Below are 26,983 nucleotides of genomic sequence, written 5' to 3'. Positions count from 1 at the left end.
GTTGGTCTGACCAAATGATCCCCTTACAAATATATACACAATCAACTGCCATTGTGGCCATCTGATTCCCCTGGGGTACTGATGACCCATTCTGTGCCAAGGTATCAACAGCCATTGTGGCCACTGGATTCCCCTGGGGAACTGATGATCCATTCTGTGCCAAGGTATCAACAGCCATCGTGGCCACCGGATTCCCCTGGACTACAGGGCACCTATAATGTGCCAGGCTAACAACAAACATGATGACAAGGCTGACTTAAATCTGAAGCAAGTCTCAATACTTTCTCACAGCATACTGCCAAGGCAACATCTAACACTAATGCCTCTGCTCTACTCACCTCTTGGCTAGGTCAGTCCACTGCTGTAACCACTCACAGCTGGGGATATCCTTCATACATGCCTGTGGGGAATAACAGTGTATATTAGAGCACTGGAATAGGCATTATGGTGGACAAGATTGCAATAGGTCAAGATTTTGAAAACATCATACAGGACTGTAGAAATAGTGTAAAATAGGGCACTGGAATAGGTGTTACAGTGGACACATCACAAAAGTCTGTGGGGAATAATGGTCAATATTGGAATAGGTCAGATATTGAATACATCTTACAGGTCTGTGGAAATAGCAGTGTATATATATGATTGCTCTGGAATAGATCAGATCTTGGACACATCATATGTCACCCTCCATCGTTCCATCCTCTGAATCTCCAGGGCTCACTTTTCAGTAAATCTACACTTGACCCCTGGATCCATTCTCGTGGTTCTCGTCATCTTAACTCTTGATTGTTGTTACTATTTTACCAACCAATCAAATGTCACAATAAGGGGAAAAAATGGGAAAGGGAGATGGACATAAAAAAACAACATTTCTTTTGGGTGTCAGTCTGTTTTTCAATCTTGAACTTCTCGCAAACTCTATTGTAAACATGGGACTGGACACCATGTTGTTGATATCGCCAATCCAATTTGAGGCTAGTTTGTAACATGCATTCTGATTGGACCATTAGTCGCGAAGCAAATCAAATTAGCAAATGAAAATCAAGGGCAGATCATTTCAGATTGCGAGAACCACGGGAATGGAACCAGGGCTGAGTGAACGTTTACCGAAGCACTGGAGATATAGAGGATGTCACCATCCCCGGCCCTCCTGTAACTCCCTGCTTCATCCATGACATCCCTACCTCCATGATCTCCAGCAAGGCGTCGGCGATGGCCTCGAGAGAACTTAGAGGCATCTTCTCATTCTCGGGCGGGGACATGGTGAACGATCTATCCCCCGGGCGGTAACTGGTCCTGAAGGCACTGACGGCCGCAGACTTAACTTTGCTGATCCCAAACAGCTGGTAGAACTTAGGGAGAGAAAACTCCGCCAGACTCAGCTTGAGTACCTGGAGGGTGCTCTCTGGGGAGAGAGATCGATTGTCTGAATTTGGGCTCTCTGTGTGTGGAATATTGATACTTGTTAAAGACATGAAAAGCATGGCGTTTGGCGGAGTCAGATCATGTAGTGATGTGATTCCTTGACATGGGTATCTAACACAAGTATAGAAGCTCTCTTAGTGATGAGGATCATTTAATCACATATTCCTGCTAATAATGTAATGCAGGGATTTATCTAGAACTTCTCTGAGGCTTACATTTGGCCCTAAATGTGCAGAAATGCCAGTAGAGGTACCCAAATTGGAATGAGTGAGTTTTTACGCCGCTTTTAGCAATGTTCTAGCAATATCACTGCGGGGGGACACCAGAAATGGGCTTCACACATTGTACCCATGTGGGAAAGCGAACTGTTTAACCACTAGGCTACCCGACCGCCCCTCCAAATTGGAATAAAAGTTATAATATGAGTAGTTGTATCTAAAATGGTATCTTTTTACAGCGGTAACTTGTATTACCCTGGCAACAGGACCAACAATGAGGAAGGGGCTTTAATGCTTAGTTTTTGATATTTCATTCAAAATCAATTTTAAAATACATCAAACTTTAAGAAAATAGTAATGTTTAGAAAATCCCACTTGTGAACAAAACACCAATTTTTTTCCTTGCCTGACAGAGGTACTTATATTGGAATCTCAGATAAATCCCTGTAATATCATCCATAGTTTGAGACAAGCAAACATATGCTATCGTAAAAGCATAATAAAATTTGTATGAATCCTGAATCACAACTCCCTTTTTGGAGATTTTGTATGATGTTAACGAATAGTCATAAAGCTCATACTGGCAGCTCAATAATATAGACACTTAGCAAGAGATTATTCCATGTACTATTTGCTAGTATTGAAACAATTGCTACAGAAAGTATTGTAAGGCAAATTTAAATAATAGTCTTGGTTCTCAGGCACTGTTCGCATCATCATACAGTTCGTTACAGGTTTCAGTTTTATTTCCATTTAAAAAAATTCAAAAACGTCCTTAAATATTCCAGTCCAACGGTAGCCAAATTCTGTATTCCACTATCAAGGAATACTCATCAAGGAATACGTTCATATAGGAAGACCCTTTCCCAGGTGGGTTGTTAACAACTGTTTATTTGGTCACATTATTTGGAACAACAAAAAAAACAACCAAAACATGCCCATCCGCATTTTATTTTCAAGAGCCATTGCCTGAGAACCAATTCTTTCATCATTTTTTATGGCCTAATGGAAACAAGCAGTTAAACAACAACTTGCACAATTGACACAGGTCTGAACTCACCCCCAAAGTGTAGTTGTGAACATGTGCAGAGTGAGTGGATGATGTTGATGACGAGGCCGTGTGTGGACGCCCGCAACGACAGCGGTCCCGTGGAGACTAGCAGAGTAACGATGTGGAAGAGGAATGGGAGGTGACTAGCAACTGAAACAGAAGATAGGCAGGCTCATTGATGGACACAAATCTTACCAACATGAGGAGGAACTGGAAAATACACGGTGACAGATCAGTTGATCCTTGGGCTGGGATCTTTTTTGAAAACATATTGTCTGTTACCAAAAATAGGGGGTTTCTCATCTGAAACGATCACTATGTGGAATGAGGCCTGAAGCCGAGAGTAAAGTATGGAAGTGTTATCCACTTAGGTCTCAGACGGTTTTGTAGAACGAGGCCCTGCGTACCATCAAGTGAGTTATTGAAAGACAACATGAGGAGGTAGCGAGCCAGGATGGCGATGTCGTCCCACATCAGATGCTGCTCCAGTGTAGGAGTGGGTGACGTGCATGTCTTGTCAATCAGCTGGAGAGACAAAAAATACCGGCATAAGGGTGGGCCTGATCATAATGCCTTTTTACAACTACAAGATACAATAAGCTTTCGCTAAAGTCGGTTATTCAAGCAAAACATATATAACCTCTTAACAGCTATTATTCCAACAAAAAAAGCTACTATGCGATCATTTAAAGAGAAATTCTAATTCAAATTAAGCTAGCACACACAGGAAAGAAGTTATTTCCCGCCTTGCGCTTGAAACAGCACTTAGCAGTAGGACACTATTGTCTGCACAACTGTCAATGAATAGTTGACAGTGAAGAGGACTTCTGTTGAAAATCTAAAGATTTTTATCATGTGGTGACAATAAAATACAGGGTTAGGCAGCGATATAATCGAGGTAGGATATTCGCATGAACTATTCAGAATTAAATTAACCTCTAATCACACAACACTAAAGTATCTAGTCCCATGTAGTCACTGGTTACAGGCCTGCTGTATAACAACCGAGACTGACCCTGCAGAGGCGACCGATGACCTTCCGAGACACCAGCTGGACGTTGGCGGAGGTGAGTGCCACTGCTGTGTCTGCCATTATCTCCGCCTGTATGGACCCCAAACCACCCGTGACACTTCTCTGAAAACAAATCAATCAACATAACATGTCTGTCAAATCCATATCTCATTCAACAATTGATGTCACAAAATAAACTTACACTGACATTCTAGACAAGATAAATAAAATCCAGGTGCAAGGAGAAACATTTCAGAATTGGATCGATCCTCATCTGTGAAATATCATACAGATCAGTTTGGGTAAGGAGTGACTGAATGGATGTCGAATAATGCCGCGGCATTTTTTATGAACGAAAAATTGGAGCACATAATGAGCCAGGTTACACCTTGTAACAACTCCATTGTCCTTAGTCAACCCTGATGACAAGCAAGGGGCACTGGAACATATTCAACCTTGAAAACCCAGGTCAGTCTTTGTCAACCCTTATGACAAGCCAGGGGCACTGGGACATATTCAACCTTGAATACCCAGGTCAGTCTTTGTCAACCCTTATGACAAGCCAGGGGCATATCCAACCTTGAATACTCAGGTCAGCCTTTGTCAATCCTTATGACAAGCCAGGGGCATATTCAACCTTGAATCCCAAGGATGTGAAGTACTGCTGGTTTTCCATACCTTGATGAAGCTGTCTAGCACCATGTCGAGGAGGTCCCCGATCTGACCAATGTTGCCCCAGATCTTGGCCTGGATGGATGGGTACATCTGGCGGGGAAGAAGGTCACATATAACACAGCTCAAACACTTATGACATGTACTAAGTGTAATTATGGTAAGCACTGGGCACTGGGACAAATGTCATTTTTTGTCTACAAAATTGTTCGGCAGCTTGAGTATAAATTTAGCAGCTACTGATAAATATGTTTACTGGAACTATTTTGAAACATTATTTTAAGAAATTATAATCAAACATCATTTTGCATCCTGCATATCGATATACAAAATCTGTTAAATCAGAAAACTGATTTATGATTTCCAGTTTGCACGAGACAAACATGAGACTAGCTTCATGACTGCCATTGCTCACCTCTTCTTCCTCTATCGTCATGGTGATGAGTTTGTCAAGTATGAGCGCCACCTTCTGCCTCTTGTTTTCATCACACTGCTTACAGAACCTAACACAAACAACACAGCCGTGGTTACAAAGACATCCACTGCTTACAGGGTGGGAAATTGGGTTTAATGTCATGTTCAAGAGCCTGACCTTCCGATCCCATTAGTCGCCTCTTACGATAAGGAGTTTGACATGAATTCCCCACTCAGACAGTATACTGACTCTGAAACCCATCAGTCCTTGTTTTATTCCCTTTATGCTGCTTGCCAGGCAAATTGAATGAGTTGTGACTATACCTGGTCAAGTTGGGTTGCTGGGGACCTACTCTAACCCAAATCCCCTCAAGGGCATCTGTTGTGACTATACCTGGTCAAGTTGGGCAGCCAGGGTGTGATGTACTCCAGACACAAGTGCTTCATCTCAATGTTGGAGTTCCCAAAGCCCTGGATACACTCTTCCAAGAACTCCAGCGTCAGGTGAGGCTCCTTCTCCGCCAGCTTCTCACTGATGGACTTGATGAAGATGGTGTTGTTGGCAGGAATACACAGACCTGCACACACAAAGGTACAGGAGGGAGTGAGTAAATGCATCGTACACAACAGTCAGAAACAATTCAGCAATATCTCAGCAGCGCGTCAATAATCTGTTAATAGTCAATGACCTGAGTCAGCTCACGATCAAACAGTGTTTGTTTTGCTGCTTAATTCTGCTTTCAGCAATATTCCAGCAAGATGATGGCAGTCCGTAAATGATTGAGACTGCAGGTAACTCTGTTGAGGTAACTCTGATGATCAATAGAATAGAGACTTGCTGTAAGGAGCTTGCAATAATGATTACTAAGGGAGGTCACTCTTACCATTGGTCTCTTGTAGTTGACCTTCTATCTAAGGGAGGTCACTCTTACCATTGGTCTCTAGTAGTTGACCTTCTATCTTCAGGTCGAAGGTCTGGGTGAGAGCACACAGCAGGTTGTAGGCAGCTGACCGGAGACTGGGGTCCGAGCTGCCCAGATTCAGGAGAGCCTGGACACAGGCAAAGCAAAGCAAAGAGTGAGTGAATGACCAGAGTGGGCTTCACACATTGAACTACCCATGTGGGGAATGGAACCCAGGCCTTCAGCATTAAGTGAATGCTTTAACCACTTGCCTACCCCACCTCCCCTAAAATAGAATAGCAGTCAGACAATACAGGGTGATTACTACCAGACGTTCTCACAATGATGTGACCACTAAAGCAACAAATTTTAGGATTCAAAGTGAAAGAGCATTTCTGTGATATATATGGTGAACCTTTTACTCACCACGTTCAGTAGCGTTCCGGGCACATCCTTAGGGCGGATCTTTGTATGAACTGCCACAGTGTCCTGAGGAGGAAAACACACAAATCAACAGAGTTGCAAATAACAGCCCCTCCCACCTGCCCAACAGTCCACGACAGTCTATTTTGATGACAGAGGGTCCATTTTGAAAAGTTGCACGCCAGATGGTCAAGAGTTAAAATACTAACTTGGCAATCCACCATATTAGTATTTTTTTTTAAAAGTAACATTAAACAGTACTATTCTTAGGTTTACCCTTTTATTACTTGTGCTCATTAGTGTAATAAAATTCTAGACTGGCAGTATTTTATCTGATAAATTTGCAAAGTTGCCAGTCTTGGTGTTGGGATGAAATTTTGGGTATTTCTTTTACACTGCCTTTATAGAGAATTGTACTTCACCAACAAAAGGACAGTGAGTGAGTATGGTTTTATGCCGCTTTTAGCAATATTCCAGCAATATCACGGTGGGGGGACACCAGAAATGCGCTTCACACATTATACCCATGTCGGGAATTGAACTCCGATCTTCACCATGACAAGCGAACGCTTTAACCACTATACTACCCAACCACCCCACAGGACCATGAACATGACTGAAGATGATTTAATGCTTAGTTTTACACTATTGCATTGTATGCAATGTTAAAATGTGCCCGAATTTAGATATTCAATATAGCATATATCTGGATGTACTTAGATCTTACCGGCTGTGAGAGTTCCCAGCGAGTCCTGATATGTATGATGGCTTGGACAATGTTATCACAGTCATTGTGTATGAAAGACAAAGGGCCACTCTCATTGGCGATAGTCAGTGTGAACTGATTGTCGTCTACTAGACACACCTGGAAGACAATATGAGCACTGTGTTAGGACATGATATATCACTGCCATTTCACAAACCTTTTAATTAAATCCACAAGCAATAGCTGGATAGTGCTGAATGCTGTCATAACTGTTCCAATGTCAGTGTGTAATTTCGCCGTCAGCAATAATCCATGTGTATCAAGGCTGCATGTTCATAATCAAATCTGGACCAGACAAACCAGTGATTCATATTATGATTTGTTTGTTTGTTTGCTTTTTAATGCAACACTCATCAACAGTCCAGCTATGATATCAGCCGATAAATAATTGAGTCTGGACCACACTATCCAGTGATTGAATTCAGTTTAACATGGATACCCCACTCAGACACAGTATATTGAAACAGGTCCTTATTTTATCCCCTTAATGCCAAGTTCCAGGCAGGTAACAAGTCTTTTAACATCTTTTGCATTGACAGCCGGATATCAAACTGACCTGCTCTGCAGGCAGAGGCTCTACAAACCAGACCACAAAGCTAAATTGTGGGTTAACACAAAGACATTGCTGTCTCCCAGCATGGACAGTGGCAGTCTCACCTCCTCTATCTCCGCAGCATAGTAGACATCATTAAGGAGAACCTGGTGTCCCAATACTCTGCTCTTCTCCGAGGACGTCACCTGGATGGCATTTGGACCAACCTGGAATACACATGCAACACAAACATGTGTGAGGGTACATAGAGATTACATCAACAGTGGCGGTCTGATACCATTTATTTTACAAGTTGTTTTCAAAACGAATCTAACACTGCAGCATTGGAGTTGGTTGACATCCCCCTGCCATACTTCTTCTCAGGGAATAACAACTAATTACTTGACAAGTCTAAGGCTAAAAAAAATAATAGTCTTGGTTCTCAGGCACTGCCCGCATCATTATAAAGTCTGCCTCATGTTTCGTTTTTATTTCCATATTTAAAAAAAATAAAAAATCCTAATACTTAAAAATAATGAGATCCAATATAGCACACAGTTACTTCCCTTTACTACGCATCATGTGTGAGGGTCATGGCGGCCATAGGAGTTTGTATGTTTGTGTATGTTGTTGTTCCCATGGTTATGGTGCACAGCTGTCGATTTGTTTACATACTAGTTTAAACAACCCCTAAAAAAACCAAAAAAAAACCGCCCATGCTATATTTTCAAAAGCCATTCCCTGAGAACCAATTCTTTTATTTTTGTAACCCTAAAGAAACTATTTCACCGATCGATATTTGGTGAAGATTGCCTTGAATGACAAGTATGATCGAATAATGGTAACGTTGCCAAGGAAACGTTAGATCACAGGGGAGGTAACTTTAACAGCATCACCACGTCAGCCCATTATGACAACACTCAAAAAGTATACTTTATTGTAGGATAAAGTACCTTCAGCGCCTTTGATCATTTTGCAAAGAATCTTACAAAAGTCAAGCTATGTAGGCATCGTAGTCATTTAATGAAAGTTTACCTTTATGGCAACCTTAGTGTCTTTATGGGAAAGCTTGAGAGCATTGTTGAACACTCTGAGATCCTCCTCCAGGGAGACAGTTGTCCCTGGCAACTTCTGCTGGTCAGGGTCGATGTATTCGTTCAACTTGGCCGGATGATCGATGAAGTTAAGCTTCCGGTTGTTCTGTCAAGAAAGACGCTTATAGTCTTATACCCCTTGAAGTGCAGCTACTGTACTATGTAGTAACAGTCAAACATGAAGATGTATAGCGAGATTGTAACCACTTGTTCAGATGTGATCAGCAATGTTTCTCTGCTTGTTTACATCTGGACACACAGGAAAGAAGTGATCGTTTCCCACCCTGTGCATGCGCAGTTGCGTTTTCTGTCAGGGATAGGATTTACCTCACAACTATATAGATAGATTGACAGCAAAGTGGACGTCTGTTGACAATTTAAATTGATGTATAGTGTGATTGACAGCAAAAATATCAACTTATGGCAATGATGTAATAGAGGTAGGGTATTCAAAGGAAGTAGACATTTATAATTCGTTTCAGAGTGAGTGTTGTAGGACTGAGGAACCTGGATTTGACACCACTCAGTGTTAAAGTATATCAAACAAAACCAAAGTGCTAAATTCAGTTTGACTGTTGTTTAACACTCCAGTCAGCAATATTCCACAGTCACAGCATCCTAAAGCTAATCAAGAAAAAACAGCGGTTGACATCACATCACACCTTCTGTATAAACAAGCCACAGCATTTGATCAAATTAGGCCGCCATTTTGGACAAAAAATTGAGATGAAATGGTGAAAAAGGTGAAATGGTTTACAACTGCGTTCAAGATTATTTCCGAGGTCAATTAACATGATACATGACAACAAGTTGAGTGATTTCACCAGGAGCAGCCAACAAGCTTGATAAAAACAAAACATTATTACAGCAGCTTACAACTGTAATATCCCTAACGAACAATGTTACAAACCTGTCAAGATCTGGGTTCGAATAGGTCTTCAGCAACCCATGCCTGACGTAAGAGCCCACTGATAGGATCGGGTGGCCCGGCTCGTTGACTTGGTTGATGCATGTCATCGTACCCAAATTGATGCTCATGATATCAATCACAAACCGCTGTCATACAGCTAGAATATTGCTGAGTGCGGAGTTAAAGAAGAAACAAATGTTACAAGTGTTAATCCACTTACATAGTTGACGCGAAGAGGTGCGAGGATGCGATCGTGGTACTTTGTGTATTCGCGTACCCAGGAGTTGCAGTTGTAGATGTAGGCGGCGACGATGTTCTGGTACACGTTCTCTGGCATCACCACAAACCACTTTGACAGGAAGTCGGTCTGAAACAAACAACAAGTAGACAGACTCACACAACCCTTGAACCTGGGCCCGGTACCACAGTGCCTCATCAGTCTGTCCAACAAAACATTTAAATGGAAGGTGATCAAAATTACAGTTTGATTGATAGGAGAAAATGAAAGAATAATGAAAAGAAAATTTTCACATTACATCATATACTACTCAAAGAAGTTAAAGAACACTCAAGAAGATTTTTTCATATTACTATAGTTATTCTGTCACTCGGTTCTTTCATATTACTATAGTTATTCTGTCACTTAATGCTTTACTTGTTGAGAATGTTAGCAAGAAGCAGATAAATATATAGTTTGTTAGCATACAGGGTACATTGCATTCATACAAAATCCAGTCACCATCACTCTAAGACCAGAATATAGCATTAAGCTTACTAGATATTACAATACTCTGGAGGAATCTTCACCAGACATACAAGCAGAGCAGCACTCACCCATCAGGCAGAGCAGCACTCACCAATCATGCAGAGAAGTACTCACCAATCATGCAGAGCAGCACTCACCAATCATGCAGAGCAACACTCGCCAATCAGGCAGAACAGAACTCACTAATCATGCAGAGAAGCACTCACCAATCATGCAGAGAAGTACTCACCAATCATGCAGAGCAGCACTCACCAATCATGCAGAGCAACACTCGCCAATCAGGCAGAACAGAACTCACCAATCATGCAGAGAAGTACTCACCAATCATGCAGAGAAGTACTCACCAATCATGCAGAGCAACACTCGCCAATCAGGCAGAACAGAACTCACCAATCATGCAGAGAAGCACTCACCAATCATGCAGAGAAGTACTCACCAATCATGCAGAGCAGCACTCACCAATCATGCAGAGCAGCACTTACCAATCATGCAGAGCAGAACTCACCAATCATGCAGAGCAGCACTCACCAATCATGCAGAGAAGAATTGACCAATCATGCAGAGCAGAACTCACCAATCATGCAGAGTAGAACTCACAATCATGCAGAGCAGCACTTACCAATCATGCAGAGCAGAACTCACCAATCATGCAGAGCAGAACTCACCAGTCATGCAGAGCAACACTCACCAGTCATGCAGAGCAGCACTCACCACCAATCATGCAGAACAGCACTCACCACCAATCATGCAGAGCAGAACTCACCAGTCATGCAGAGCAGCACTCACCACCAATCATGCAGAGAAGATCATGCAGGAGAATAAACAGTGGAACATACCATACTTACCCTGAATCGGTTCTCAGAGCATGTGTGGGTGAAGTCTATGACCAGCTCGAAGGGCTTGTGGTAGAAGGGCTTGAGAGTGAGCAGCACGTGGTAGATCAGAAGGTCGCCATTAATTTCACCCACTCTGAAAGAGAAGCTGGTGAGTTGGTTTTAAAGCCCCTTTGAACACTATTCCTGTTATATCACAGCGTGTCAGCTTGATGTGGGAGGAAAGCCCGAAGTGATGCAGGTCTCAGACTTTTACCACTTTGGTGAAGCCCACGAGCATGGGGATGGTACTGACCTAGAAACACTATCAGGGCGAACCAGCATTCTAACCCACCATCATAGCTTTCTGGTGTGCCCAAGGTACAAATGAAATCTCTACACAGCAAATTGTGTCACATTAGCTGACTGCCCCCGCCACCCGCCACCCGCCACACCCCAGTCTTTGAAGGAAGAAGCAACATTGGCAACACCAGACGTTTTACAGATGGATAGAAAGTCAAAAGATCACAAAACATGAATACATGAACACCGCTGGTAAATACCCAGTAGAAATGAGTATTCTAAATTTCCAATTTTAAACTGGTGACCCAAGCAGTTACTGACTTGTATCTCCTGGCGATGTAGTAGAAGACAGGATTTCCTCCCTTGCTCGTTCCTGCCTGATAGAAGATGTGTTGGTTCTTCAGAGACTTGAACTCATCCTTCTCGTGCATGTTGTGCTTGGACATGATCTCCTCAAACTTGGTGCTTGTCATGTCCATACTGCTCCACCTTGTGGCAGACAAGGGAAGGAAATACATGTAGCAGTTATACAAGTGAGCAAGTTTTACCATTATTCCAGCCATATCAAAGGTGTTACACATTATACCCAGGTGGCGAGTTGAACCCAGGCCTTTGGTGTGCCGAACCAACACTATGACCACAAATCTACCCAACCACCTCTACAGCGATACATTATTGGCAACCTTACTAGGGCCAGACATTTTTCAAACTTGGATTACGAATCCACAGACTCGAAAAACTGAAATGTGAAAAAAATTAAATTGAAATGCAATGGGTTTCTTAATTCTTCTGACCTGAAATAAGTAAAATGTAGCAAAATAAGTCGCAGTTGAACTAAATAAGATATTTCAAATACTATCATTAAAACCTATTGGAAATTTATATCAAAAACTACTTAACATTTTGAGGAAATCAAGAAGAATGATTTGAAAAAAAAAATTTGAAATATAAATGTAAATGCCTGACATTTATCTTCAGCAGAAACCTCACATTTCCAGTCTCTGATGCTTGTTTCCTTTTAAAGTTCTTGGTCTACCGTTCATTCAACCCAAGATTATACAAATGTGGAAAAAGAAGATATGTTTTGAACACTTTTCTCCTGCCAACACTAACCAATTAATATATAAATATAATAAAGTTATAGGATAATATGAGAAGGGCTGTAACTATTTGACTGTGCATTAAAAGCACCCAGCTCCAATAAGTGCCCCCTCTCCCAGCCAACTATCATGTCACCTCTTATGACCAATGATAGGTTGCTGAGGACATTCTCTGATCCAGATTCCACAGGGGTTCAATGTGTAGCTGTGTCCCTCACGAACCCAAGACTGAAACAAATCCTCCGTTATTCCCACTGTTCGTTTTGTTAGTTTCTTGTATAACACAGCACTCAGCAATATTCCATCAAATTACATAGGTCTGTTAGTAATTGAATCTGGACAATCCAGTGATTGATATCATGAGAACTGATCTCACTGGATACAATGATATACAGCAACATGTCAGCGAACCTGACCATCCGATCCCATTAGTCGCCCCTTATGACAAGCACGGGTTACTGAAGACCAATTCTAATATTAAACCACTTATTTAAATGTAACCAAAATCTATATGACCTTTCCATGTGCTGAATTCTACTTTGATGATACTGCCATAATAAATTAATGTAACGTTCATCCCTGCGACCACACATCAATATATTGTCTACGAGAACATACAAAGAAAATTGGTGTGTGTTCACTTCCTTATTAACACTATGAAATAAACTGAGTTTTATAACACTTTCAGCCATGTTCCAGCCATATCATGGATGGCAACACCAATAATCGGCTTCACACATTACTAGTGTGGCAGAATCCAACCCAAGACTTTGCCATGATGAACACTTTATCTCCTAGCCTACTAAAACCTCAAAGATTGTTGTTTGTTGTTTGGTTGTACTCCACAATATATCTGCTATAGATCGTCTGTAAATAATCGAGTCTGGACCAGACAATGCAGTGATTGGTATCATGAGCATCGATCCACACAACAAAGAGATACAATGACATGCAATCAACCAAGCCACAGAGCCCGGCCACCCGATCGCCTTCAACGACAAGCATAGGTTACTGGGGACCTGTGTTCTTACCTGGACCCCCTTGTACAAAGTGATCTTAGTGCTAAGATGATCGAAACTCCCATACTTTAACATGGCTTACGACAGTCTTAGCGCTAAGAGCGGTTTGTGCATGTGGGCACTGGAATCCCCACAGGTGTATGGAGGAGGAGGATGAGGATGATGATGATGATGATGATGAGGATGATGATGATGATGATATAATGACTCTATTTAGTTTTCTGTGAGACATGGGGACTGTTTGATAACTAATGTTAAGATGTGGGCTACATAAGCAATGAGAAGCAAGCTAGATCCCAAACCTGCAGAAACACATCTAGCGAACAGTTCTATTTCCCTGTAACAACACTACTGTTCTGGGTCCACTTGCACAAAGCTATCTTAGCGCTAAGATGATCATAACTCCCATACTTTAACATAGGCTTACGATAGTCTTAGCACTAAGATAAATTTGTGCAAGTGAGCCCAGGTCTTCAAGAGGAAATGAGGGTCTTCTGCATTGCTAGTACACCAGTGGCAGAAAGGTGTGTCAGCATTCATCAATGCCATATGGATATGATGGCACCTGAGTGTCGGTTTGTTTGTTTGTTGTTTAACTCAGCAATATTCCAGCTACATGACAACGGTCTGTAAATAATCAAGTGATTGATATCATGAACATCGATCTACGCAATTGGAATCTGATGACATGCATCAACCAAGTCAGCGAGCCTGTCCACCCAATCCCGATAGTCGCCTCTTCTGACAAGCATGGTTTGCTGAAGACCAATTCTATCCCGGATCGTCACGGGTGGCACCAGAGTGAATGATCTTTGACATTGTATGCAGCAATATTCCAGCCATATCGCAGGAGGGGGGTACACGAGAAATGAGCTTCACACCGTCTCCTTGGAATAGTATTGGGTTTCCAACTTAACTTAGATTCATGGATGTAAAACCTGATTTTGAAGTGTTGCTGACACTTCTCAGACACATGAAGGAGAGAGAAGACCAACCGTGACATCCAAACCCACATGACACCCAAACCCACCCACACGACATACAAACCCACCCACACGACACCCAAACCCACCCACACGACACCCAAACCCACACAACACCCAAACCCACCCACACGACACCCAAACCCACACGACATCCAAACCCACCCACACGACACCCAAACACCCTACTTATCATACATTATGGTGATATGGTCATGTGTACCACATCTAAAAATCTGGTATCCACCCTGCATACACTCAATATGCTGGCACTTGACATTATTTGGAGGAAACATTGTTACAAAGGAGACAGTTCACTCACTGAGAGTCTAGGGGCCGATGCTCTGGGGGGCCCAGATACGCCAACAGTGTTGCCATTTTGTCAAATGGTCGTCTTCCCACAGCCTTGTGATCCCTGAAATAAACTTGTCTAACTCAGGGAGCATTTGGGTTTGTATGTCTCACTCACAGCAATCTACAACAATGGCTCCAATTTGACATCAAAGTCTCTAATTGGCATCACTGATATCTTTTTGTTCAAATTGATCAATACTGATTAACTGTCTCGGAGACTGAGAGAACAGGTGTCTTCTACTACAGACATCCAAATGCTCCCTGAATAGGAAATTATTATCACTTCAAATTCTTAACAGTGTCAAACTAAAATATAAAAGCATGATGGTACTTTGAATTGCAAACTAAAGTGGTTACTGGACTAAATCAGGGCAACTAGACACAGGCTACTGTCGAGACTAGGGCTATATGCAAACTACACTGAGGAGTGCTAGATCAGGTGTGAAAGACTCAGATCTACGAAGGACTCGGATCCACAGGGGATTCTCAGAATTTGGAACATTTTTTTCATATTTGGCAGAACTTATTTGCATGGCTACAATCCTGATGAATGATGAAGACGTACGTTGTATATATATCGACTTCTTAACTCTAAAATATTAAGCGAGAGTTAAGGTGACAAGTTTAAGGTAGAATAGGAGAAACAAGATAGAATCTGAACCAGAAAACCGATGCTGCTTCCCTTGATAATGGTGCATCACTATGATGTCATCCCCTCTATCATATCTTGTGGGAGTAAGGTTAATATGGGAATGATGGTACAGAGGGCATGATGTCATGCAGGGAGTCATGTCATAGTGGAAATGACATCATAGAAGAAATGATATAATAGTGGGAAGGATGTCACAGACGGAAGGATGTCATTGAGAGAATGATGTCACAAAAGAAATTACATCATACTGGGCATGTCAAAGATGGAATGATGTCATAGTGGGAATGATGTCATAGTGGGAATGTTGTCATAGAGAGAATGATGTCATAGAAAGAATGTTGTCATATTAAGTATGATGTCACAGGGAGAATGTTGTCATAGTGGGAATGTTGTCATAGACGGAACAATGTCAAAGCGGGAACGATGTCATAAAGGGCACAACATCATAGTGGGAATGTCGTCATAGAGAGTTTGATGTCATAGAGGGAATGATGTCATAGAGGGAATGTTGTCGTAGAGAGAATGATGTCATAGAGGGAATGTTGTCATAGTGGGAATTTTGTTACAGAGAGTTTGATGTCACAGAAGGCATGTTGTCAAAGTGGTAATGTCATAGACGGAATGATGTCATAGAGTTTGATGTCATAATGGAAATGATTTCATAATAGGAATGTTGTCATAGGGAGATTGATGTCACAGTGGGAATGTTGTCACAGAGAAAATGATGTCATAGAGGCAACGATGTCAAAGAGGGCACGAAATCATAGTGGGAATGATGTCATAGTGAGAATGATGTCATAGTGGGAATGATGTCATAGTGGGAGTTATGTCAGAGAGAATGATGTCATAGTGGGAATGATGTCAGAGAGAATGTCATAGTGGGAATGATGTCATAGAGGGAACAATGTCATAGAGTGAACGATGTCATAGAGGACTTGACATCAAAGTGGGAATGATGTCATAGAGAGCATGATGTCATAGTAGGAATGATGTCATAGTGTGAATGGTGTCAGAAAGAATTATGTCATAGTGGGAATGTTGTCAGAGAGAGAATGATGTCATAGATGGAATGATGTCGTAAAGGGCATGATGTCAGAGTGCATGATGTCATAGAGGGCATGATGTCAGCGTATGATGTCATAAAGGGCATGATGTCATATTGGAAATGACATCATAGAAGGAATGACATGCAGGAACTGACATCTTCTTGAAGTCATATGACAATGAGTATATTTGCATATTGTATATTTCTGCCATGTATTAGCCAAACTGCCATGGATTAGAGACGAGCCGTAATTCTGAGTCCTACACACATGCAGAGGAGAGTGAGAAGCACACAACAGCTGTAGGGGTAATGAAGTGAGAGAGAGAGTAGCTCCACAGGAACAACAAGCACGCCAGGAACTTCAGAGGGTCTCAAAATCACCAGTTTCTTTCCAATTCAAAGTAAATTCTGTCAAGTCTCAGATATCTTCCCGAGGCAAGAGTGTTAGTCCACTAGCCTTTTTATCAAAGTCTTGTAGAAACTAGGATTTGATATAGGCTGGTGGACACACTTGCCTGGGAACATGAGTCTCAGTCGAACGTCTAATGTCAGCATTTCTTTCTGGAATGATCCTCAAGTAGACGAAATGTGACTGAAAAGTATTTGTTGCTCATGGCCCCATCCCAGCTGGCTGAACCTTTGCTCAGTTCTAGCTCCGAAGAAAGTGAGCAATAGTCCACACCATAACTATAACACAGAACCAGACCTCCTTTCTAGTTTGGCATTGTCCACAGTGAGTGGGTTGGACTTAACGCTGCTGTGAACGATACATTTGTAATATCAAGCCAGGTAAGCTTGACATGTGATTTTGTTTTTGTTTTCGTTTTGTTTGTTGCTTGACGCCGCACTCAGCAATATTCCGGTTATATGTCGGCAGTCGTTATATAATCGTGTCTGGACAAGACAATCCTGCTATTGACATCATGAGCATGCATCAACCAAGTCAGCAAGCCTGACCACACAATCCTGTTAGTCGCCTCTAATGACAAGCGCGGGTTGCTGAAGATCAATTCTAACCCAGATCTTCACAGGTCTGTTGATGTGGGAGGAAAGCCCAGGGTGCAGCAGGTTCTGAAAATACCCCTAGGGCCAAGTGGCCCAGTCGTCTAAGGAGCTGCAATTCGCTGCTTTTTATGTCAACTTCTTTATTATGAGGCACACAACGTTTCTGAGTATATACTTACTCCTTCATCAGGTAAATAAATGCAGAGAACATATATATGTACCTGTAAGAACAACAAAAGTAATAACATTACAAAGGTGGAAACTTAACAAGGGAAGCCAACAGCTAATTGATAGGTGATTAGCTAGAGACATTTGATCTTACAGGTACATATAAAACTCTGCTTCATAGAATTTATTCACCTGATGAAGGAATAAGTATATACTCCAAAACATTGTGTTCTTCATAATGAAGAAGTTGACATCCATAAATTCTCTCCTTGTGTGTTTCACTTCTAAAGGCCATTCAAAGACTTTTGTGAAACTCATGAGAGTGGTGCTGACAAAATAAAAACGATAAAAGAAAAACCTGGAATTTCAACATACGATCATTAGATTCTGGCACGACTAAGGGACGCATCTCTGCAGATGACTGTGTTGCCTATGCCTCCATCATTGTCCAGAATGGTTCCTTCCAAAACTGAATGACTCCTCACTATCATAACATTGTATACAACTGCTGCTGTCATGTTATCACCTGCACAATCCGAGTGAGAGAGTGAGTTGGGTTTAATGCCGCTTTAAACAGTATTCCAGTTACATCACGGTGTGTCAGCCTTATGTGAAGAGTTGCATCCCTTGGACATGCCAGAAACCTTTGATTGTGGGTTCGAATCCCGGGTTCACATCAATAAAGTTTCGAGGTTTGTCAGCACCATACCCGTGCCTTTGGGTTTCACCAAAGTGGTAAACGTCTAAGACCTGCATCACTTCGGGCTTTCCTCCAAAGCTGACATGTCAGGATATATAACTGGAATATTGTTCAAAGCGATGTTAACACCAAACTCAAAGCTAAAAGCTCTTTAAAGCTCTATCACATAGGTCAGCACAAATAGGTCACGTTGACATTAGGCAGATAAACAAATGGGTTGGTAACAATTTGGGGTAAAATATGATATACTTCTACGTATGCTTAGATGCCTGGTTACATCCCAGTGAGTCCAGGGTCAGGATGCACGACTACAGGGAACATGCACTCTGCCCCTCCAAGCCTTTGTCCTAGGCTCAACAATTACCAAAGTGTTTCCCCCAAAACTAGTCATACATACAGTCAGCACTGTGCTGAATATAAATTCAAGTTGTTTACAATAACACATTCTATGAAAATTATCAAGATTTTTGCGACCTGTTCCAAAAACGTGTGAGTCTGCTGGTCTGAATTTGTCTCATGACATCATTTTCAGTAGATTTTAGTGTTAATGAATGGACTTTATCAGCAAAGCATACCAGACCAAAATAAATTTAGTGGCTAAAGTCACAGACTTTCTTTGCACAAGCCCTCGTTCATTTTGTTGTCTTATGTTCTCAGTGGAGTAGTTACTATACTAGGTGAGGTGAGACGAAGAGGGGTTTAACGTTGCGTCCAAGATTATTGCACTTATAAAGCAACGTGCATGCATATGGGAGGGGGGGGTTACTAGGTACGGGACCAGTGCCGAGTTTATAGTGCTAGGCCACTGAGGTACCATGCCACAGTTTAACATGAATACCCCACTCAGACACAGTTTACTGACTGAGCTGACCAGTCCTTGTTTTAGCCCCTTAATGCAGAGCGCCAGGCAGGGAAACAACAAGTACCATCTTTCAACATCCTTTGGTAAGACGCGGAAGGAGATGGAACCCCCAACCTTCCGCTCTCCAGGCGGACGCTCTACCACGAGAGCACGGAGGCAGTCTAAGAGACCTGACTGATCAAACATGATTCTTAAAGATTATCATATTTCCATTCTTGGAAATTTAATACTTGTAGAAATACCAGAGGCAATCAACATGATCAAACTGAAAATTCAAACTTTCCACTCACAGAGTTAGACAAGGGGGGTTATTGGGTCCTTGTGGTTTTACTGCTCACAAACAAATTTCTCAGGGCCCACTAAATCTGTAATTTAAAGTGTCATGACAAGGACACCTGGACTTTAATCATACATTTTGGACACTGAAAAAGGATATTGTAACATTTTCCAAACCATGACGTACACCTATGAATTCTTACTACTTGAATATTAGGGCCCCAATCCACAAAGTGTTCGTAGCTGTAATACAGCTATAAGTCAATGTTAATCAAAAGAGCTACAATAGTTTATCACCACGAACACCTTGAAGGGTTTGAAATGAACATGCCGGTAAGTATGAGTAAAATATTGGAAGGACAAGTGACATTTCCTTGTGGACTACCACTTTTACCAATAGGTAAATAACAACTCCGGACCAGATCACTTTGAAAAATAAATGAAAATAAATTCATTTCTAACCCTTCTTTGTGGAACAGGGCCCAGGTTAATATCAGGAGCAGGTACAACGCAACAGTCAGCACTTTAACAGATGGCCAGGTACACAAAGGCAGTGAAAGGGGCTAGGCTGAGAGGAAGGCAGGGGTTAGAGCAAGATGATGTTAGCATACATACAGGCGAGCCGGGCCGTCCCCAGCCTCACATACGTAATTCTCCGTGTGAACCTCCAGACTACAACAGATAGTTACACTTTCAAAATGGCCGCTGGAGAAAGCTTACAGATGGCTAGTGACGGAAACAAACATCCTGGATGTAGTACATGATGCAATGATGCTGCTGCAACTCTAGATGAACCGGCAAAATTGGGTAGATCACACATAATGTTAAACTATAAAATGTTGATGAGATGAAAACTTTCAAAATTTCAACTGCCACTTGATCATGTAGAGAAAATTTGATCAAATTGATCTTATTGATACTGGTTGTTGAAGAACATGGATGATTAATAGTAATGATTTCAATTTTTAAACTTGGATATAAAAATGTAAAAATTATTATGATTGTTATCAAAATATAGGTCACATTTATGATACTTTGCACGACAGCAAAATATGTAAACATGCTACCACGACATTGTACACCATGAACACAGGTACGTAACGAATGGAGATTCTAGTGGTGTCCACAGGACTGATGCTAGAACATAAAACTAACTCAACAGTGGTTTTCTGACAAGTAGCATCTGACTTCATTGTGATTTGTTAATAGTACACAAACACTCAAGGCCCTAACTCTGCACACAGAAAACAGACATAGACATCATGCACATATAAAACCACAGCGTGCTTGCATGCTGGACTTCCTTCAAAATTCTATTCTTGGTTCCCAAGACATTTAAAATCTGCATCCATCACCATCATGAGAGGTCTTTGTTCTACTTCAAGACAAATTGATGATGTTAGGAGTATGTCTTTTCAAACAAAAAAACAAATTGTAAATTACATCCTGGGGGCCCAAAATCTTTGTAAAGCCTTAATGGAAAATAAGGAACAATTTCACATCGAACAGATTCAAAATTGAATATTTTGATACAGTGTACAGTAGTGTATGTTATCAAATATTTATTATCCAAAATTAAAATATATATTTACATTTTCCAAAAAAAAAAATTTCAATTTTAAACATAAGTTTCTTAAATCATCTGAACATCCTCTATAACTTTTTTTACATTAATTTTCATCACAAATATCGGAAGTGAAAATATTTTACCAAACAATTTTTTTACCCCTATGCTCAAAAATGAAAAGGATTGCCAAGTGTCATGCAAGAATAGCAGGGTTCCATGCAACAGGAAACATCCCTAACAAGCTGTGATGTCCCAACAAATCATTATCCATATTCATAGGTAAACAACAAATACACTAACACATATCTGTAACCGGAGTAAAACTTACACTACCGCTCTTTCAGCAGATTTATCAATCTCATTAAAAGTAGATCTGCCGCTAAGCGAAGATCTGAGGACATCCATTATGGGAAACGTCAGAACCCCATTTCATCTGACCAATCAAAGTGTCGCTTGCCAGACTGGTACAGTGACAGTCAGAACATTTTTTTAATCATGCTGCTTTGAGAAGGTTAACATGGCTTATTCCGAAATGACAGTTACGGGCTGTACGACGGATTCCTTCAAAATCATCGTCTGTCTCTCGCTTCAATGGGATAAACAATTGAAACAAGAGACTTTTCACAGCCCCTGCCATAACATCTCAGCCATCTATTAGACATTACAGAATTTTCATTCATTCACTTTTCAAATTTTGAATCGATATTTGGAACAGAACTTGTCATTTTGATACTAGTGCTGTAAAGCTTCAGAATTCTGCTTTCTGGTTGGCTAATGTCAACTTCTTGTTAGTCACTTCATTGTTGGGTCAAAGTTTGCAAAAGCTCGTTCTGACATGACCTGTAATGGGATGTCTTCAGATCTTTGTGTTGCGAGCACTAAGATCTGATTTCAATGAGATTGGCACATTTTGGTGATCTTTAGAAAACCAAAACATCTAAGATCTAGAATTTATTCACTTGATACTTCTATTCATCTGAATAATGCTGAACATCCACATTTCCAATAAATGTTTGCACATAAAACAAGAAATGTTTAATCTTAATGAACATCCTTTCAACTGAAAAGCAAGTTTTAAAAAAAAATCTTTTTCATCCCCAAATTGAAAAGAATGATATCTATATTCATATTTAAACAGGAGTTGCATATTTACCACATCACATTCATACACCATGCATGTTGTACCAACACATGTTCAGTTTCTAAATAAAATGGATTTACAAAACAAGCCTATATTCAACTCCCCCAATTACCCAGTGTATGTTATCTCCTTTTTATTGTTATATACCCTGGACCCATTCACAGCCAGAGTTTGTTCTGAAATGGCTCACCATTTCCATCCATCCCTCCCTCTCATCACCAACATGGCACTAAATGTCTGGCGCTCATGAGCATGGAATCAACAACCAATCAAATGCCTCTTCAGAACAAGACTTATAAATGATCTTACAGAAGCTGTGTATTCAGAGAGTTGGAAGGGGCCCTTATGAGGGTCCTGATGGGTGGGTCCCATAAGCAGTAAGCAGTAAAATTTAGGGTACTTTTTCATTAAGCAGTAATTTTTCTTCTTTTTCAATAAAATCGTCGCGAAAAATTCCTAAATCGGCCATGGAGGGACATGGGATTTTTAATTCTGCTTTCGTTTCATCCTGACAATTCATATTTTTAATACCTGGTAAAATCTCAAATCGCTAAACATTCTACACTGGTCCCCTGCGTCAGTTGCGCAGCCTGCTTTCTGTGGCGAAGCATCTGGGTCTTGAAGACAGACTGTTTTTGACCATTTTAATAATTTTACGATAAGCAGTAAATTATTTATTTTCGTTAAGCAGTTATTTTTTGGTATTTTAGATAAGCAATTACGATAAAAAAAAGATACGTTTACGATAGTGTTTGAAGGGTGTTTTACGTTAAGAATTAAAACCCATCAGGACCCTCACTTATCCTATCAGGACTTCCCAGTTGTTTGTTGAATACGCCATGCTCAGCAATATTCCAGCTAAATGACAGCGGTCTATATATAATAATGTCTGGGCCAGACAATCCAGTGATCATCACGAGCATCGATCTACGTAATTGGGATACAATGACAGGCATCAACCAAGTCAGGCAGCCTGACCATCCGATCCCGTTAGTCGCCTCTTACGACAAGGATGTGTTACTGAAGATCAGTTCTAACCTGGATCCTCAGAACGAAGCTTCAGTGGCAAATTGATCCTGGGTGATTACAAAGATAGCTAGCTAAAATGGAGACACAATACACTGAATAGTCAAGGTTGATATCCAAAGTTACACAACAAGAACATGGAACACGAACTGACATCTCATTCCTCAGACAAAGTGTTATTGTTATAAAGACTACTCTAAGCCAGTATTAGTACTAAAAGACCCTACACGATTTCTTTTCATCAATTTTGTTTCATGAAACCCATGTAATTTGGAACAGAAAATATTCTGTAGAAGCAAAGAAACAAAATCCTACAGTGAATTGATATTTTTGTTCCTAAACCAAAACTCAAAACGATAATAACTTCGTCTGACAATGTAGTCCTTCTCGACAGTCATCTTCCCGAGGCAAGAGCGTCAACTAGGCTTTTCATCAGCCATTTTTCCACCCTTGCCACATCAAGCCCTCTTTCCTGTGCTAAATATGATTGGACTATCACACATATCAACAGTCCAATCAGAGCACGTTTCACAAAATCAAAATCTACGAATGTTACACCTTCGTTTGAAAGTGATTTAATGCTGGAATATGTCTTTTTCATCTTTTGAACCCACCCCCTTGATTGCTTATGTTTTTGTGTCAGAGATAAAATTGTGAATGTTTTCATTGTCTGAGCGACTTGGTAGTCGCCATGTTTTGTGAAGCTATACAAGATAAGGACAGCAATCTGATTGAATATCGTGTTTTCATTACAAGGGGCACAACTCGTGATCTACACGAGGTGGCGCCGGGGTCGAGCCAAGAAAAGTGGCCTTGATGTAGCAAAGGTAGAAACTAGGCTTTGATATATGCTAGTGGTCACGCTTGCCTCGGGAAGAAGCACAACAGGGGGAGAGTTTAGTTTTCCAGTTTCTCTCAAAAAGTTAAATTTGTTTTTACTGCAAAAATCAACTATAACAATAACTGATATATATATATATAATACGCTACCCATTTGGTACAGTCCAATGAGAACACACACAGTGATGACAAACTTCAACATACAATCATGTTAAATATCACCACAATGTTGAAACAGTGACACTTCTCAAGGGAGGTAACTCTACACACCTGCTGCTGGAAAGGTAATCCCCGATTTTCTCTTGGTTATTCCACAGTAACCGATGTAACGCAATGACATTTGCATCGTTGATGAAAGACAAACTGTGGTTCCCTGCATCAAGCGTCTCGCAGTCTGATGCAATCTCCGTAAAAAATCTAAAACAGCAATGTCCAAAATATTTCAATACATTATATTATACATTATTATATTACAAATCAAATAGAGCACTTTCCAATCAATACCTGCTCAAATGCTCTTAGACCATGACCTCATTATTACCCTGGTCACTCGATCAGTTTGAACTTGATTTTCATTCTCAGCTCCCTGGGGAGTATATAACCCGAAGGGCCTGCCAGTTGTTCAAAGTTAACAGTTTGTTTGTGTTTTGTATGTTGTTTAACACCCCATTCAGCAATATTCCAACTATATGACGGCGGTCTGTAAATAATTCAAAAGTTGTATTCCAAGTAATTTGGAAATTGTATTCCAGGTAATTCGGAAGTGGTATTCCAGGTAATTCGGAAGTGTTATTCCAGGTAATTCAGAAGAGGTATTCAGTGTAATTCAGAAGCTGTATTCCTGGTATTTTGGAAGTGATATTCCAGGTAATTCACCAGTGGTAATTCCCATTCTATTTTTAATAAGTCAAGTCAATACCGTAAATTATCAGACCTTGTTGGCCAATGAATGACAGAAATCTTTGGATTATATAATAATTGCTAATACTGCCCAAACAATACTGTCAACGTAATCTGAGCTCTCATTGGTCAGAGCAGTCACAAGTTTCCTCTCACTGAAACAAGGCAGTGGCTTGATTGGTTGGTTACAAATAACTGACAACCGTGTTCACACCTGATAAGTAACATAGTGTACATAATTGGTTTGTGTGTTGTTTAACGCTGCACTCAACAATATTCCAGCTATATGCAGCAGTCTGTAAATAATCCAGTCTGGACCAGACAATCCAGTGATCATCATGAGCATCGATCCACGCAATTGGGATCGATGACATGCATCAACCAAGTCAGCGAGCCTGAGCTACCGATCCCGTTAGACGCCTTTTCCGACAAGCAAAGTCGCCTTTTACGACAAGCATGGGTTGCTGAACACCTATTCTACCCTGGAATCTTCACGGCTCTAGTGTACATAAACCAATGAAGTATTTAAAAAAGGGGAACATGTCATGATGAACTATTTAGAAAACCACCCTGCTTACTTTCTGCCAGCCTCAAAGTTGGACTTGAGGAATTCATTGAAGGCTGTCATATGCTGCTCCTTGGTAAAGAGCAGGTGGTTGGCAATGTTCTGCATGATCTTGCACATCAGCGTGAGTCCGCGCTTGATGCGCATCGTCGGCTCCTCCTCCACGATGCCAGACTCGTACGGTGAAACTACAAACAACACGTTCATCACACCTTCCAGTTACATGAGGAGTCTAAACAAAGTCTCGGCTATATTCAGGTCTGAATCACTTGGGGTTGTATTGCAGGGTTTCAATTAAGTTCATTTTTTGTGATTTTGGACTGTCATAAAAAATGTCCTCAGATTTTATTTATAAATTTCAAAACGTCATAGAGGACATTCCAGCAAAAGTTGATAAAATAATGAAAATGTTCAATACAAATTTTTCTCAAGAAAATCACTGGTTGTATAACTTGAAATAACTAAAAATGTTCTCAGAATGACAACGTTTGTGAGTTTTGGGGGTTTTGTATGTTGTTTATCACCGCACTCAGCAATATTCCAGCTATATGACGGCGGTCTGTAGATAATCAAATCTGTATCAGACAATCCAGTGATTGACATCATGAGCATCTCTCCACGTAATTGGGATACAATGAAATGCAAAAACGAAGTCAGCAAGCCTGACCATCTGATCCAATTAGTCGCCTCTTACGACAACATAATCGCATTTTACAGCAAGCATGGGTGGCTGAAGACCTATTCTAACCCAGATAAAAACTCATTTACTGTCACTATCAGCACAAAAATAATATTTAAAAATTTACAACTAAAACTTATTGAAAATGTACCTTAAAAACTTCAAAATGCAGCAAATTATGATGAATCATTGTTCCTCCTGAACCAACTTATTCAAAACATATCTTTGAAACAGGATTTGGGGTTATTTGGAGAAGCCTATTCTAACTAGAACCCCAAATCACCAAACTGACAAAGAACAATGAGTTATATTAATAGTCAGTTGGAGGATTCTGGAATTATTCGTTACCATGGTTACTGAGGAGCATATATTGTTTTACAGTAATCTAATATCATATTCTCAGCATTATCGGAAAGGCTGCCATATTTACAGACTCCACACAAAATGAGTGTTAGTGCTCATGGATGATGAATGGTTTTGATTTTGCACAAGCAGCTGTGTGGCTTCAAGGGTAAGTGCAGCCTTACTAGAAGATTAGAACAGTGGCATTAGTTGGCCAGTCACCACAATCAGCCTCAATGTTACCAATTTACCTTTGTCCAGGAGGAAATCAACAGTACCAATTTCACTTGGAAAGAAGATATTTCAAAATAACCCCTTTGAAAAACAAATACAATCTCGACCATCCACAAAGAACATCCAACACATTTTAGTTGCACAATTACTATACACTTCACAACAAAAGCATACATCACAGTATGGCTACGGATGCAAAACCTTATCAACAAACCTCAAAAACAG

At 40.7% G+C, this 26,983-nt stretch overlaps 1 protein-coding gene across 13 annotated transcripts in view; it reads right to left on the bottom strand.

Moving 5' to 3' along the window:
* Nucleotides 1-26,983, bottom strand: part of LOC139456210 (neurofibromin-like) — a 97,685-nt gene that overhangs the window by 15,301 nt on the left and 55,401 nt on the right. For 5 of the 13 annotated variants that reach the window (XM_071237775.1, XM_071237772.1, XM_071237776.1 and 2 more), the window contains 20 exons: nucleotides 25,517-25,691; nucleotides 24,309-24,455; nucleotides 20,080-20,136; nucleotides 14,725-14,817; nucleotides 11,622-11,789; nucleotides 11,022-11,154; nucleotides 9,640-9,786; nucleotides 8,451-8,615; nucleotides 7,541-7,642; nucleotides 6,845-6,982; nucleotides 6,121-6,183; nucleotides 5,725-5,842; nucleotides 5,187-5,370; nucleotides 4,794-4,881; nucleotides 4,385-4,471; nucleotides 3,710-3,829; nucleotides 3,102-3,219; nucleotides 2,704-2,844; nucleotides 1,185-1,441; nucleotides 339-400 (listed from right to left, as the gene is read on the bottom strand). In XM_071237775.1, the coding sequence (XP_071093876.1) occupies nucleotides 339-400; nucleotides 1,185-1,441; nucleotides 2,704-2,844; nucleotides 3,102-3,219; nucleotides 3,710-3,829; nucleotides 4,385-4,471; nucleotides 4,794-4,881; nucleotides 5,187-5,370; nucleotides 5,725-5,842; nucleotides 6,121-6,183; nucleotides 6,845-6,982; nucleotides 7,541-7,642; nucleotides 8,451-8,615; nucleotides 9,640-9,786; nucleotides 11,022-11,154; nucleotides 11,622-11,789; nucleotides 14,725-14,817; nucleotides 20,080-20,136; nucleotides 24,309-24,455; nucleotides 25,517-25,691 (2,563 nt within the window). The remainder of the gene's footprint in view (nucleotides 1-338; nucleotides 401-1,184; nucleotides 1,442-2,703; nucleotides 2,845-3,101; nucleotides 3,220-3,709; nucleotides 3,830-4,384; nucleotides 4,472-4,793; nucleotides 4,882-5,186; nucleotides 5,371-5,724; nucleotides 5,843-6,120; nucleotides 6,184-6,844; nucleotides 6,983-7,540; nucleotides 7,643-8,450; nucleotides 8,616-9,639; nucleotides 9,787-11,021; nucleotides 11,155-11,621; nucleotides 11,790-14,724; nucleotides 14,818-20,079; nucleotides 20,137-24,308; nucleotides 24,456-25,516; nucleotides 25,692-26,983) is intronic. The other 8 variants (XM_071237774.1, XM_071237777.1, XM_071237778.1 and 5 more) reach the window with 7 other exon arrangements.

The sequence above is a fragment of the Haliotis cracherodii genome, unplaced genomic scaffold (genome assembly GCF_022045235.1).
Source record: "Haliotis cracherodii isolate W230 unplaced genomic scaffold, xgHalCrac1.p SCAF_11, whole genome shotgun sequence".
In the NCBI taxonomy this organism is placed as follows: Eukaryota; Metazoa; Mollusca; class Gastropoda; order Lepetellida; family Haliotidae; genus Haliotis; species Haliotis cracherodii.
The sequence above is the reverse complement of the archived record's forward strand: the minus strand, read 5'-3'. Positions and strand labels throughout refer to the sequence as shown.